The sequence below is a fragment of the Anthonomus grandis genome, chromosome 17, assembly GCF_022605725.1.
Source record: "Anthonomus grandis grandis chromosome 17, icAntGran1.3, whole genome shotgun sequence".
In the NCBI taxonomy this organism is placed as follows: Eukaryota; Metazoa; Arthropoda; class Insecta; order Coleoptera; family Curculionidae; genus Anthonomus; species Anthonomus grandis.
This window is the reverse complement of record NC_065562.1, coordinates 8,632,998-8,645,952: the sequence shown is the minus strand read 5'-3', so window position 1 is coordinate 8,645,952 and position 12,955 is coordinate 8,632,998. Positions and strand designations below refer to the sequence as shown.

Below are 12,955 nucleotides of genomic sequence, written 5' to 3'. Positions count from 1 at the left end.
TAAATCCTAAATTGTTAATTTCTTTGAAAAAAATAATATTAGATCTGACAATCAATTTGGCTTTAGAAAAGGCAAATCAACAGAATGCAATTTTATTTCTGACCGCAAAAATTTATGAAGAGCTTGATAAAATGAAACCATGCATCTCTGTATTTATAGATTTTAAAAAAGCTTTTGCTACGGTTTGTCATAAAAAACTTATAGGAAAATTGGAGAAATTGGGCATACGAGGAAGTGTATTTAGGAAACAGGTCCCAGTTTGTTAACATTCAAGGACTTAAAAGTAGTACAAGGACTGTAATCTGTGGGGTACCTCAGGGAACAGTGCTGGGACCGGTCTTATTCATTGCTTATATAAATGGTCTTTTAAAAATACATTCATGTGGATATATAATTAGTTTTGCCGACGATACTGTTATATTTTATGAAGGAGAGTGATGGAAGTCTTTAAAAGAGTTAATTGAATTAGATTTTAAAGAAATATGTAAGTGGTTTCAGATAAATAAATTAACACTAAATGAGCACATAACTACATTTTTGCACCCTAGAAATAAATGGAAACGTCACAATCTCCAAAATTGCTGTTGTTAAATACCTCGGTATTATGATAGATAGTCACCTAAGATGGGACCAACAGATAAACTATGTAATTACAAAAACTACCTTGTAACCAGATTTGCTAATTTAAAAACAATATTCAAAGTTGACAAGCTTAAAACAATTTATTATGCCCTAATTCAATCTGTGTTAAAATACGGAATAGTTGGTTGGGGAAGTGCGAGAGACTGTTATCTTAAAAACTTAGATGTAATTCAGAAATGGATTCTTAAAGTCCTCTACAATCAAAATAAAACTTATCCGAGCAACCAGATCTTTGCTCAATTCAGAGTGTTCGATTTGCGGCAGTTACATTTCTTCAATATTGTTATGTGCATTGCCAAAAACAAAATAATTCTCCGATTTGTTCAACACAATAGACCAACACGATACACCACTGACTGTGTAATAGTTCCTCATTCAAAAAAAGAAATTGGCCATAAAGCTGCTTCTTACTTAGCAGCAAAATTTTATAATTGTCTTCCAGAAACCCTAAAACTCTTGATAAGTAATGAGAGATCCTTTCAAAAAAATTAAGTCTGGATTTTTAAATACGGTAGGCAAACATTGCATATGCTTTGTAAGTAGAAACATGCTTAAAAGAATTTTAACAACCATTAGATATAAATGTGTTTTTAATATATGTACTACATGTTCTGTATCAGGATAAAATGTTACTAGCTCTAGTTAGTTAATTAGGTGAATTGCCCCTAACTTGCGTAGAACCCCGAAATGTAGAAGTTGTGAAAAATACGAACGCTAAACCGAATGTGACTTTATACTCTATATGGACTTTTTACGGATTTTCTCTTTTTTTCCTAACTCTAACAAGCTTTACCGCTTCAGGGCGTATTTATGTATTTATATTTGTATTTATGTATTTGGCTGTATATGGATTTGAAATTATCGTAAATAAACATTATTATTATTATTAGTTGCTTTTGACATATAGAGTATAATAATATTTGCAGCTATTTCCCTCTTTATCGACATATGCTTCGTCTTTGTACTTGGTACTGCATATAATTTTTCATATAAAATATCAAAAGAAATGTGTGCACAATTTTACTTATAGCAGCAGTACTTATTCTTAGTTAATTAATGTGGCTTGTCCATGAAATATTTGAAACCTAATGGTAATATAACGTTATATGAAAATAATCAATTTTCTGGAGGGATGTTACTGATGAAGTGCAAAATTCATCTCAATATAGTAGTGATGAGGAAAATTGCAAATGCTTATATATTTAAGTCAGAGAATATACCACTAATTCGATGTTAGCAAATGCACTATTATTTTGCACTGATGTTTTATTGCTTGTCATTAGCATTATTAGTGTACCCTTTAGAAACTGAAACTCTGAAGAAATGTTTAGCCTAGCAAATTTATTTTTACTTCCTGACACTACTTTTCCGTTAAATCACATTTTTGTTAATAGTCTGAGTTCAAAGATACTTACTGTACTGATATAGATTATAAAGACGAATTTAATGAAGTTATTTTAGAATTACCAAATTTAGAACAATCCTTAAGAGTTATTTGTTCTTCAAGAAATCAAAATAATATTATTATTATATTACTATTTTTTTATTGCTTTATTTTCAGTGTATATTCTGAATAAATAAATGAACATTAGATGTTGTGGCAGAATTTACATTAAATTTATCTAATATTGGTATTAATTTAATTAAGTAGAACAGATAATATAGAATATGGAAAAATTCCTTTATAATATTTAAACAAAAGAGTAAAATTATTATTATACATAATTTAAAACCAAAATTAGACAATAGATATTCTGTATGGCTATAGTAGCCCTTAGTTAACAGGATAGTCTTAATACCAGGTTGTTAATATTCTCCCGTAGGAATAAAGGTTAATTAAAGACTTTTTTGTCAGAATCTGTTAGGGAAGCAGGCATTCCGAGTATTATATCACATATCCTCGATATCAAGATTATCCCTATGTTTTTAAAAAAGGAATCACACTATTTCTAAACGAAAAATATAGCACAATGAAAGAGTTTTGTGTGTAACGACTAACATAGTGTAACCACTAACAAGACTCCAAACCAACCAACCATAAATAAACTCTTTTCATTTTCGAAAAAGTAGTCCATTTTTCTCAAAGGCACCTCTTAATACATCATTAGGAATCTAAATAATACCTTAGAACATTGAAAGGCTAGAAGTAGCATGCCGTGGAACTATGGGCAGGTTTGTTTGCCTTTCAATGTTCTAAGAATAATACTTTTTGGTCTCTAACTCATTTTGCAAAATGGCGTCCCGCGGCCATTGAGGGTTATGTGATACATCATTTGAAAGCTCCCACTGAATGCATTATGGTCCTAGAATATTACGTCATTACTTCTACCCATAGCAAAATGGCAGGCTTTCAAAATCTTATTTTTCGCATTTTTATTTTCTTTTCTACACCTGGTCAGGTGTAATTTGCTTGTATATGTATTGTTGTTGTTATTGCAAATTTTTATATAAATGCAGCCAATGTCAAAAAACAAAAAAAAACTCAACAAACAACAACACACCTACAAACAAATTACACCTGAACATGTGTAGTAAAAAAAATAAAAATGCAAAACATCAGATTTTGAAAGGCTGCCTTTTTGCTATGCGTAAAAGTCATGACTTAGTATTTTAGCACCATAAAGCATTCAGTAGAAGCTTTCAAACGATGTATCGCATGACCCCCCTTTATATTTAATATTATTTTTGGGGGCGGAACGCCATTTTGAAGTTTTGCAAAATGTGCTAGGGACCAAAACGTAGTATTTAGGTTGCTAATAATGTGCCAAATTTCAAATTTTTATATAAATGCATTGAAAAGATTAGAGAGAGGGGCCAAAAGCCGAAACCGCACTGTATTTTCAGAGGGTGAAGGGACAGAAAGTCAACGGTCTCAGAGTATGTTTTTGTTTAGCCCTATTTTACATAACAAATACCTTATTCCTCCTTAAGAAGATCATCCCCTGAAACAAATACCATACATGGGCCTCAATTTAAGAAAAATATGAAGCTTTGGCCACTAAACTGTTTAAGTTATTCATAACCTTTCACAACAAGGGAATTTTATTACATAAAGTGCTTTTTTGATTTTAAAATTTTAACCCAGGATCATTATATTAACCAAAAAAAATTACTTAAATTCGAAGACAATACCAAATGATTACCTAAAGAGATATTAATTTAGGGCATATTGACATTTTAAATTACTTGTCTTAGGATATACATTAAAGCTCAGCTTAATGTTATTTGCATCACACGACCTTTTCACCTTATGGGTTTTTATTTTTTTGAAGATGGTAAGCCTGCCGTTTATTGAAATATGAGGCAAATCATTAACATAGCTCAATAATAAGAGAGATCCCAACACTAATATTTGAGAGACGCCTATGTCCACACTCTTTCCATCAAATATAAGCGGATACTATTAATATTCTTAGGGGTGCGACGTGATATTCTTCCATTCTCTGTTGCATCTTCTTAAACATCTTAAACAGACAAAGGAAGGTTTCTCGTGTTGATCAGCGATTGATTAATTGTAACTTATCTTGTTTTTTAAGTGTGCTGTTTTCATTGCACATTTTTTATTTTTACTTTTATTATTAACATTTTGTATATTATATTATTACTTTGCACCATGGGCATGTGCCTCTGATAAAAAAAAAACCTTATGGGACACATTTATAATCAATAACCGAATAGATAATATTTTACAATAAATCCTCAAAAAACTAAGTTATATACCGATGTTTTTTTACAGGTCTGTGGAAAATGCCGCATTTTTAGATCAAAAATCTCTAGTAGCTCAAATGTTAGACGATGGCTTGGCATTGAAAAAACAACACGTTAATTCAGTTGAAGCAAACAAACATTTATTGGTTAGTGAAGACGAAGATGAAAATGAAGAAACAAAATTTTTAAAGTCATTGACGAAGAAGCAGAAGAAAGCGTTGTTAAAGTAAGTTATTAAGATCATAAGTTGCAAGTTATCAATCTATTGAAGAATTATATTTAATTATTTTTTTCTAGAAAACTTGAAAAAATTGAAAAGCAGGAACGCAAAGCAGAGAAAGAAAAGGATAAAAAGAAGAAACATAACAGCAGTGATGATGACAGTGACGAAGAGAGGAGTGAAAATAGAAAATCAAAAACTAATAAAAATGGTTTAAAAATGAAGGCCGAGAGGCGTGATGATGATAATAATAGGAGATACAACAGAGACAGGTATTTGAAGTTATATTTAGTAGTTATTTATATATAAGTGTCTACAAATGATTCTTTTTTAAAGAGTGGTGATTTTTTATCCCGTTAATACTATACAAAACTCTTTACTACTAACGAAAACATTTAAAAAGAAAATCAAAATTTTACTCACTACCGCGTAGAAGAAATTCAATGTAAAATTTTCAACATTTTTAATGCCAAAATAATTTAGAGTACAAATATGGTTCTTGCGCCATTTAAAGTACGATCCTTAGAAGAATATTACTTTTTGTTATACATTTGCGTATATCTCAAAGTTGTAAAAAAAATAATAAAAATATAAGGGTTGTTTTTTTTTTAATTTCGACAAAATCCAGGAACGTCTTCCTTAGATGAAATCAACCAAAAGACTTTTTGCGAACGTGGACGTTTAGGATAATCTAGTAGTAGGGAGTTCTATCCAGTTCTAGCCACATTAACCAGTATAGTGTCCCTAACACTAGAATCCATTTAAAACCAAAAAATACTTAATTCTTATTTAGTTTATTCTACCAATAGCAATATATGCATCCCTCTATAGCATAAGGAAAAAGTCATTGTTACCTGCCAACTTAATCCTGGTCTCAAAAATGTTATTCTTTTTACTTTTCTTATAGATTGGTATAGAAGTAGTTGGTTAGGTTGGAACAGTAACGTTCTGTATATTGGAATAGTAAAAGTTTGTAGCTTGGAACATCAACTGTTCCGCCTTTGAGTTGTCACTAACGATCTTGGCGTGTCTAAACCATGAATAAAAAAATATAGTATATTTTCTCATACGGCAATTTAAAAAAAGCTTTTTGTTCATTGATTTATTTATTCATGTCTGTACTGACAGAAATACAGTACAATAGTCGTAGACGTTTAGGAAAATAGTCGTACTGTATTTCTGTCAGATTGCAGCATCAAAAACAACAAAAAATCATTAAAAAAATACAGTTATTGATATAAAAAGCCTAGTCTCAAGCAAATTGGTCAGAACTAGCCGAATTACTTGGTAAATTTTAGAACGAACTAGAATTCCAAGAATATCATCCTTGAAAAAAAAACACCGAAAGTGCCAACTGGCTAAAAAACCGAAAAGTTCCAAGAAGAAATCATCATTTGAAGATGTTGACTTTGTATTTATTTAAGCAATTTGCGACAAAAATTAACATCTAAATTAATTCATCATTCAATAAAATGCTGTAAATTTCAACGACCTGTTCATTTGAAATGCATTGATACACACATTGACTCTTTTACCTGTAAGCACTAATCATGAAGCGGAAGATAATGTGTGAGATAATTGATTTTTGTACTGATTTTCTAACATCAAGTATGACCATTTTTTTAATGAAAAAAACACTATATAATAGTATGTTTTTTAATGCAAACGCCTCATTTTCTTAAAATCTGAAAGAACTTTACTGTTCCAGCCTGGAAGCCCTTTTCGAAAAAGGCGATTTTGAAACTCTTAACCCAAGTAACATTTTCTCAAGCAGTTGGTTTTTAAAGTTGCCTTTTAGCCGCACCAAGGTTCTGCAATAGTCATTGGCTTGCTTGGAACTATTTAGGTTAAATTTTGTGCTAATAGGAACTAGGAACCTTAGGTAAATTAAAAATCTAATTAGTTCTAGTCAAGTGTCAACAATAACGTTGTTATGGCCATAAACGAGGGCTTGATGGTTTTGAGATAATAAGGTTTTGGAAAGGTTATATTTCAGCATTAATTTGGCAATCAAAATTCCAATATAGAACGATTTTAGCATTAAAATTACCTATTCAGAACCATATGGTCTTGAATCAATTGCCTAACTATTTGGCACTTTATACGGCCTATTTCGGAAAATATAGCATTTTTTAACACCTAAAGGACTTGCTAAAAGTCACATGGATAATAAGATAACTTTATGGGATAAGGTTTAACCAACTAGTCACAATAAAACACAGTTTGCGGACGGTCGCGACTATTAAATCCTACGTCATTTATTCTTAGAATACAGGGATGTCTTGGTACAAAATTGTAAGAAGTGGTAATTTTAAAAGAAAAGTGAAGCGAAATTTCCAACGAATTACAACTGTTCAGGTAAATATGACAAATAAAATATTGACAATTTTGGTAGATTATAACGTAAAAAAAAATTTAGTTTGCAATAGATACACCGGAAGAAGATAATTCTCGTAATTTAACTGATGGCGGTCTTGGCATTGAACCTGATCCTCTAGAATCAGATATTCACGATGTAGTACCAGTACCAGTGGCTTAACAGAAAAACAAAAATATGAAGTCCAATACTATACAATTTTTAAGTTTTAAATATTTAAAAATCTGCTTTTTATATGTATTATATTTTTGTATTTATTAAATTTACTAATAAAAAAAATCAAAATTTATAAAGAATATAAATCTAAACATAAATTACCTTTATTGTTGAAGTTTTTTTTTTTAACTTTAAAAAGTCAAAACCTATTAAAAAAGAGTAAAATTAAATAAAAAATGTAATTTGTTATGACTAGTGTTGTGAACGTTCACGACTTATTCGTGACGTTTATCCTTAACAGCACGAATAAGCATGAATCCGAACGTTACTCAAAAATTTAAACGATTCCATAGCGTTAGCGTTAATATTAAGTATAAACGGTCCTTTAGCAACAAGGTGTTGATTTTCGGGGATTCACATCGTATTAATTTATTGGAAATACATACAATCTTACAATCATTATATGTCTTCAATTTTTTTGTGGTGCTAATATACTTTGAATTGAAATATTGCATGGGTGTGTTAAAAGAAAAATGATTTGGTACTCATAACCTCTAAACTTGCAACAATCTGTATTTATCTTTATCAAAATCGCTTTGCCTATCTTTATTAGATGAACTAAAATGAACTTACCTTTTTATGTACCTAAATACAGCCCTGTATGCAATTTGAACGATAAAAAAACACACTTTTATTTTCACAGTAACTGGAACCACCAAAACCAAACGCAAACTGAATTGCAATAAAGAAGACTCAAGAAATCCCGCGTAGTAATAAATAATGCCAATAGATCCTACTAAATGCCTAAAACCCATTTATTGAAATTCGCCCAGACTTTGCCAGCTAATTGGTTATTAAAAGTGGCCTATAAGTCCTGGAAGATGCTAGTTAGCACTGTTTTAGCTTTTTTTTAAACCCACTGGCATTTTTTTAAGCCTTTTGTCCTACGACATAGCTTTTGATACTTAAGTTATTATAGCAGCTTAAAAGCATATCCTGCTAGGCGTCCATTTTGAAGAATGTAATTCTTCCATTTGTATAAGCTATTCAAATACAGGCAAAAATAATGTAATATGTAAACAATTTAGATAATATATAAAGACACTGGAGCATTTAAGACATATTATCACTAAAGCATCTCAGGAATAAAAATATATTAATTTTTTATTTTTTTATTGGCACTGAATAATGTTTAATTTGTAAGATATCAAAGGCGCGCGTGTTTTACAGTTAAATTACACCCAACTTTTTCAAGAAACTGGTGTGCGCAATGAAAATCGGTCATCTATTCCAGTATAATATATTTTTTTCTAAAGTAAAGTCATACTTCCTAAAAATGTCGCCATTACTTTTTATTTTGGCGTTGGCTTACTTTTACCCTGGCTGTATCATATTTAAAACTAAAAGGTCAGATTTTTATACTTTGGTATCTCTGAAATACCATATTTAAAACTAAATGGCAAAATTTTAATACTTCAATATGTATCTTGCTATATAGGTTCTGTGATATGCGATCTGGTTTCATGAAAACAATTTCATGACATGATAAAGTATGAGTTCAGTTTTCCAATAGTAGTAATGAATTTGGTTGGAAAATATTTAGTCGTTTTGAATTTATCGTCGAAAACCTGACCCGTGCCAACCTACAAACTGTTTTAACAATTTTAGGCTGTCAGAAAAACCACCAGCCATAAGAGACAAATTTATGAGATCACACAGAGATTCAATAATAAAAAAAAGAGTCTCCTTAATCACTGAACTTCGTCCTTCATCTATTGCAGTGCTTTTCTTATTTTGCATGTTGCTTAAGGGATTCATGAGTCCAAGAGTGACTCAAAGAAGGATCTTACATTAAAAGAAATTATTGATGTAATGTGGCAAGAAGGTCCTCCTTCTGTCTGTCAAAAAGGTATTAAAATCGTCTCTTATTTGTTGTAAATAATTTGATGTCACAAACCAAACCTCCACACAGCATTGGACTTATTGTTGGCTCTTTCTCATCTCATTCCGAAAATATATTTTCCTCGTATTTTCTGGAGGTTGATTGTAAAGATTATTGTACAGGGTGTTTGGAAGGTTGATGCGAAGACTTGGGGACGTGATAGAGATTTCGATTTAAAAACATCTTCCATTAATGGCCTTTTAAACGAGTTAACAAGTAGAACTAGGTATCCAGTCGGCTCTAAGAAGTTAAAACAAAACTGGAAATTTGCGTTAGTGTGAGAAATAAAATGTAAATCGTACAAGTAAATCAAACAAAATAAACTATTGAAAGTGAAAACCATTGTTTATAATACATTATCGAGTTCTACGTCTTACTCGATAGTTATTGTATATGAATTACTTGAAAAGCTTCTTGAATCCTTCTTATTAAATGGTTTCTTGATACGATTCCTTCAGTATAAACTAACTCTGTGGCCCGCCTCCACGCAAAATTTTGCATAACTAGACAAGCGTGAGAATTTGTACTAAGGTAGGTTTTCTTTAAAATGTTGTAAATGGTCTGCTCTATCACCTCCCTAAGACTTTGCATTAATCTTCCAAACACTTGGACTTTTTTGGATATTTTTGGAAAGCATTATCGAATAATACTGAAAAAATTTAAAAAATCATTTAGGCCTTCATTTACGTTAGATCTAACAAAAACTTGTTCCAACTCTCAAGTAATTTACAATGTGTCTAAAAACACGCTCTGGATGCATAGATACTGCGTACCAATTTTCAGAAAATATCTACAGGGGTATCAGATTTATCGAAGTTTTGTTTTTACAACATTACCAACCTGTACTTTAAAATATAAGACGTTTAGTTCATATGACCTATCCATACGAACCATAATGCTACTAACATCTACTAACACCAAATTCCATACAAACATTTTTGCTTTATTTGATACAAGCAACAAGTATCTGAATTTTGTCACTATATTAAAAAAAGACCATGTATGTATATTACAATGAGCTGATTTGAACCAGGACTTTTGCATACGAATCGGATGCCATAACAACTTCGAGGTCATTTTTTTTTATAAAACACCGATCCAAGCTAAATACAGGTTGTTGGGAAAGTAGCTAACCTAATTTCGAACCTTTTAAGAGAAACATGTATAGGTTCAAATCCAGTTTTAAAAACTGCAAAAATGCAATAAAAATTTATTTCGACTTAATACAAATGAAAGGATACCTTCCGGACAGTCTCTATATCCCATAGTTGTGAAAACTATATCCCATAGTTCTGAAACAGGGTGTTTCAGAACTATGGGATCAAACTTCTGGGGGTTGTTCAGTGCAACAGAAGAATCCGTTTGAGTATGGGAACCCATGTCTGGAAATGCGTCACTACGCCACTACGGCCCTAAGACGCGTTAAAATTTATAGAAAACATTAATTACCTAAATAGGATCTGATGCATTTATTTTTACCTTTTGTACATGATACCATAACAACAATTGTTTAAAATCAACGCTTATCAATGTCATGTTTAAAAATTTTATAGCTTACAATTTTTAAACATTTATTGCTAATGGAAAACTTTACCAATCAAGAATTGGCGGATATGCATTTGGCATACGGAGCAACAAACTGCAATGCACGAGCAGCATCGCGGTTGTATCATGAACGATATCCCGAATGACAGCATCCTGGATAGATGCATGATAGACCAAGTTTACCAGATTTAAGACCAAGATGCATGATACTGGTGTTGCTCGAACCGTAAAAACGGTCGAATTTGAAGAAGAGGTGCTTCAGCGAGTTGCCGATGAACCATCAAATAGCACACGTGACGTCGCTAAGAATATGAATACGAGTAACGCTTCTGTCTGGCGGGTACTACACGAGCAACAACATCCTTACCACTTCCAGAAAGTTCAAGGTATGACTGCAGCCGATTATCATCCTAGAGTTCAATTTTGTCGATGGCTTCTGGATCACATCATTGCACAACCAAATTTTTTACGATATGTTTTGTGGACCGATGAAGCCTCTTTCACAAGAAACGGTATTTTTAATAGTAGGAATAGCCATGTTTGGGACGAAGAAAATCCTTATGCAATTTTTTCAAGAAAACATCAGAATCGTTGGTTTGTCAACGTATGGGCAGGCATTGTTGATGATATTTTAATTGGGCCATACCTTCTACCGGAACGGTTAACAAGACCTATTTATCTGCTTTTCTTGGAGTAAGTTCTCCCAGAAATCCTTGAAAATGTTCCACTAAACGTTAGACAGCAAATGTGGTTTCAGCATGATGGAGCGCCGGCTCACTTTGCTGTATAAGTACGCGAGTATTTGGCTCAGCGGTTTGGGCACCGTTGGATTGCCAGAGGTGGAGCAGTTTCTTGGCCTCCTAGGTCACCCGATTTAACGTCGCTCGATTTTTTCTTGTGGGGACATGTAAAGTCTTTAGTCTGCGAAACTCCAGTAGAATCAGAGCTAGATTTAATTGGACGAGTAACAGCAGCATTTGAAATCATTCAAAACGAGGATCAAATTTTTAGTGTAGTCCGCCGAAATCATGTGCGGCGTTTAAATCGGTGTATTGAGGTTGAAGGAAGACATTTTGAACAATTGTTGTGATGGTATCATATACAAAAGGTAAAAATAAATGCATCAGATCCTATTTAGGTAATTAATATTTTTTCTAAATTTAAACGCGTCTTAGGGCCGTAGTGGCGTAGTGACACATTTCCGGACATGGGTTCCTATACTCAAATGGATTCTACTGTTGCACTGAACAACCCCTAGAATGTTGATCCCATAGTTCTGAAACACCCTGTATAAGCATGTGATTTAATGATATTTTGTGTATGATCGGCAGTATATACATTTTTTTGTCCACAGTGAATTTTATACCCCCGATAATTTCGACAAATATTAAATTAAATATTACACTAGTGCATAAAGTAACTACTTTACACATTAAAAGGTAAACTCGCTGAACCCTGGAGAGTGCTTAAGTAATTTTCTTTTACTAGCGTACGTAGTAAAAATAAGTCCCTCTAATATCTTTGTTGCATTCTTTTATAGAAGATCCAGATCAAGAAGCCCCGATAACAGAAGAAATAGAAAGGAAGAGGTATATTCCAGAAGGGAGGATAGAGGAGATAGAAAGAGAAGATCTAGTAGTGAGGATAGATATGGTTCAAAGAAACGCAGATATTAACTTTTATATTTTATAATCAGCTACATATTTTAAAAGTTATATATTGTTAAGAAAATCATGATCTTTTATTATTATTTAAAGAATGTAATTAAAGAAAGTAATATGGTAGACTTTATTTATTGAATCATAATATATAATAAAGGAAAATATCTATATAGCCGGAAAAAATATGAAAAAAAATACTCTTTTGAGGCAACATTGTGCATCTGCTGGCCATAATACAGATGAATATAGCCAACAAATGCTAAACTTCAAAAGAAGTGCTCGATCCGCGATTTTTTGGCTAATACTATTACTATACCACTGACATCACTAATTCAGAAAACGGAGAAACTTATAGGATTGAGCACTTTTTTATAAATCCTTCTTCAAAAATAAATAGTTTTTCTCTATGCTCAATATTTTTCCCGGCTACTTGTATTAAGCCACAAACACATTATCTATTTCTGCAAATAAAATTAAACAAATACACTAGCCATAACAGAGTTTTTTTTAAAGTACCGATCTAAATCCTAACCTAAACAGCAAACTTAAATGTTATAATCTAACTCGTACCGGATATACTGATTTTTGGGATCGTTTGCTATCCTTGGATATCCTGCCACTAATGAGTCTTGTCCGCCGATGTAAAGAGAATTGTAAATTTTCCAGTAGACATCTCTTACTTTTCTTGCTGGATGAAATAGCCC

At 31.9% G+C, this 12,955-nt stretch overlaps 2 protein-coding genes across 2 annotated transcripts in view; one reads left to right on the top strand and one right to left on the bottom strand.

Annotated features, from left to right (window-relative positions):
- The window catches only part of LOC126746523 (corepressor interacting with RBPJ 1), a 27,977-nt gene extending 15,603 nt beyond the window's left edge, over positions 1–12,374 (top strand). The window contains exons 3-5 of the mRNA XM_050454831.1: positions 4,379–4,576; positions 4,648–4,842; positions 12,131–12,374. Of these exons, the coding sequence (XP_050310788.1) occupies positions 4,379–4,576; positions 4,648–4,842; positions 12,131–12,266 (529 nt within the window). The 3' untranslated portion in view covers positions 12,267–12,374. The remainder of the gene's footprint in view (positions 1–4,378; positions 4,577–4,647; positions 4,843–12,130) is intronic.
- LOC126746520 (splicing factor 3B subunit 1) overlaps positions 12,263–12,955 on the bottom strand; it is an 87,230-nt gene continuing 86,537 nt past the window's right edge. The window contains 1 exon segment of the mRNA XM_050454827.1: positions 12,263–12,955. Within this exon segment, the coding sequence (XP_050310784.1) occupies positions 12,797–12,955 (159 nt within the window). The 3' untranslated portion in view covers positions 12,263–12,796.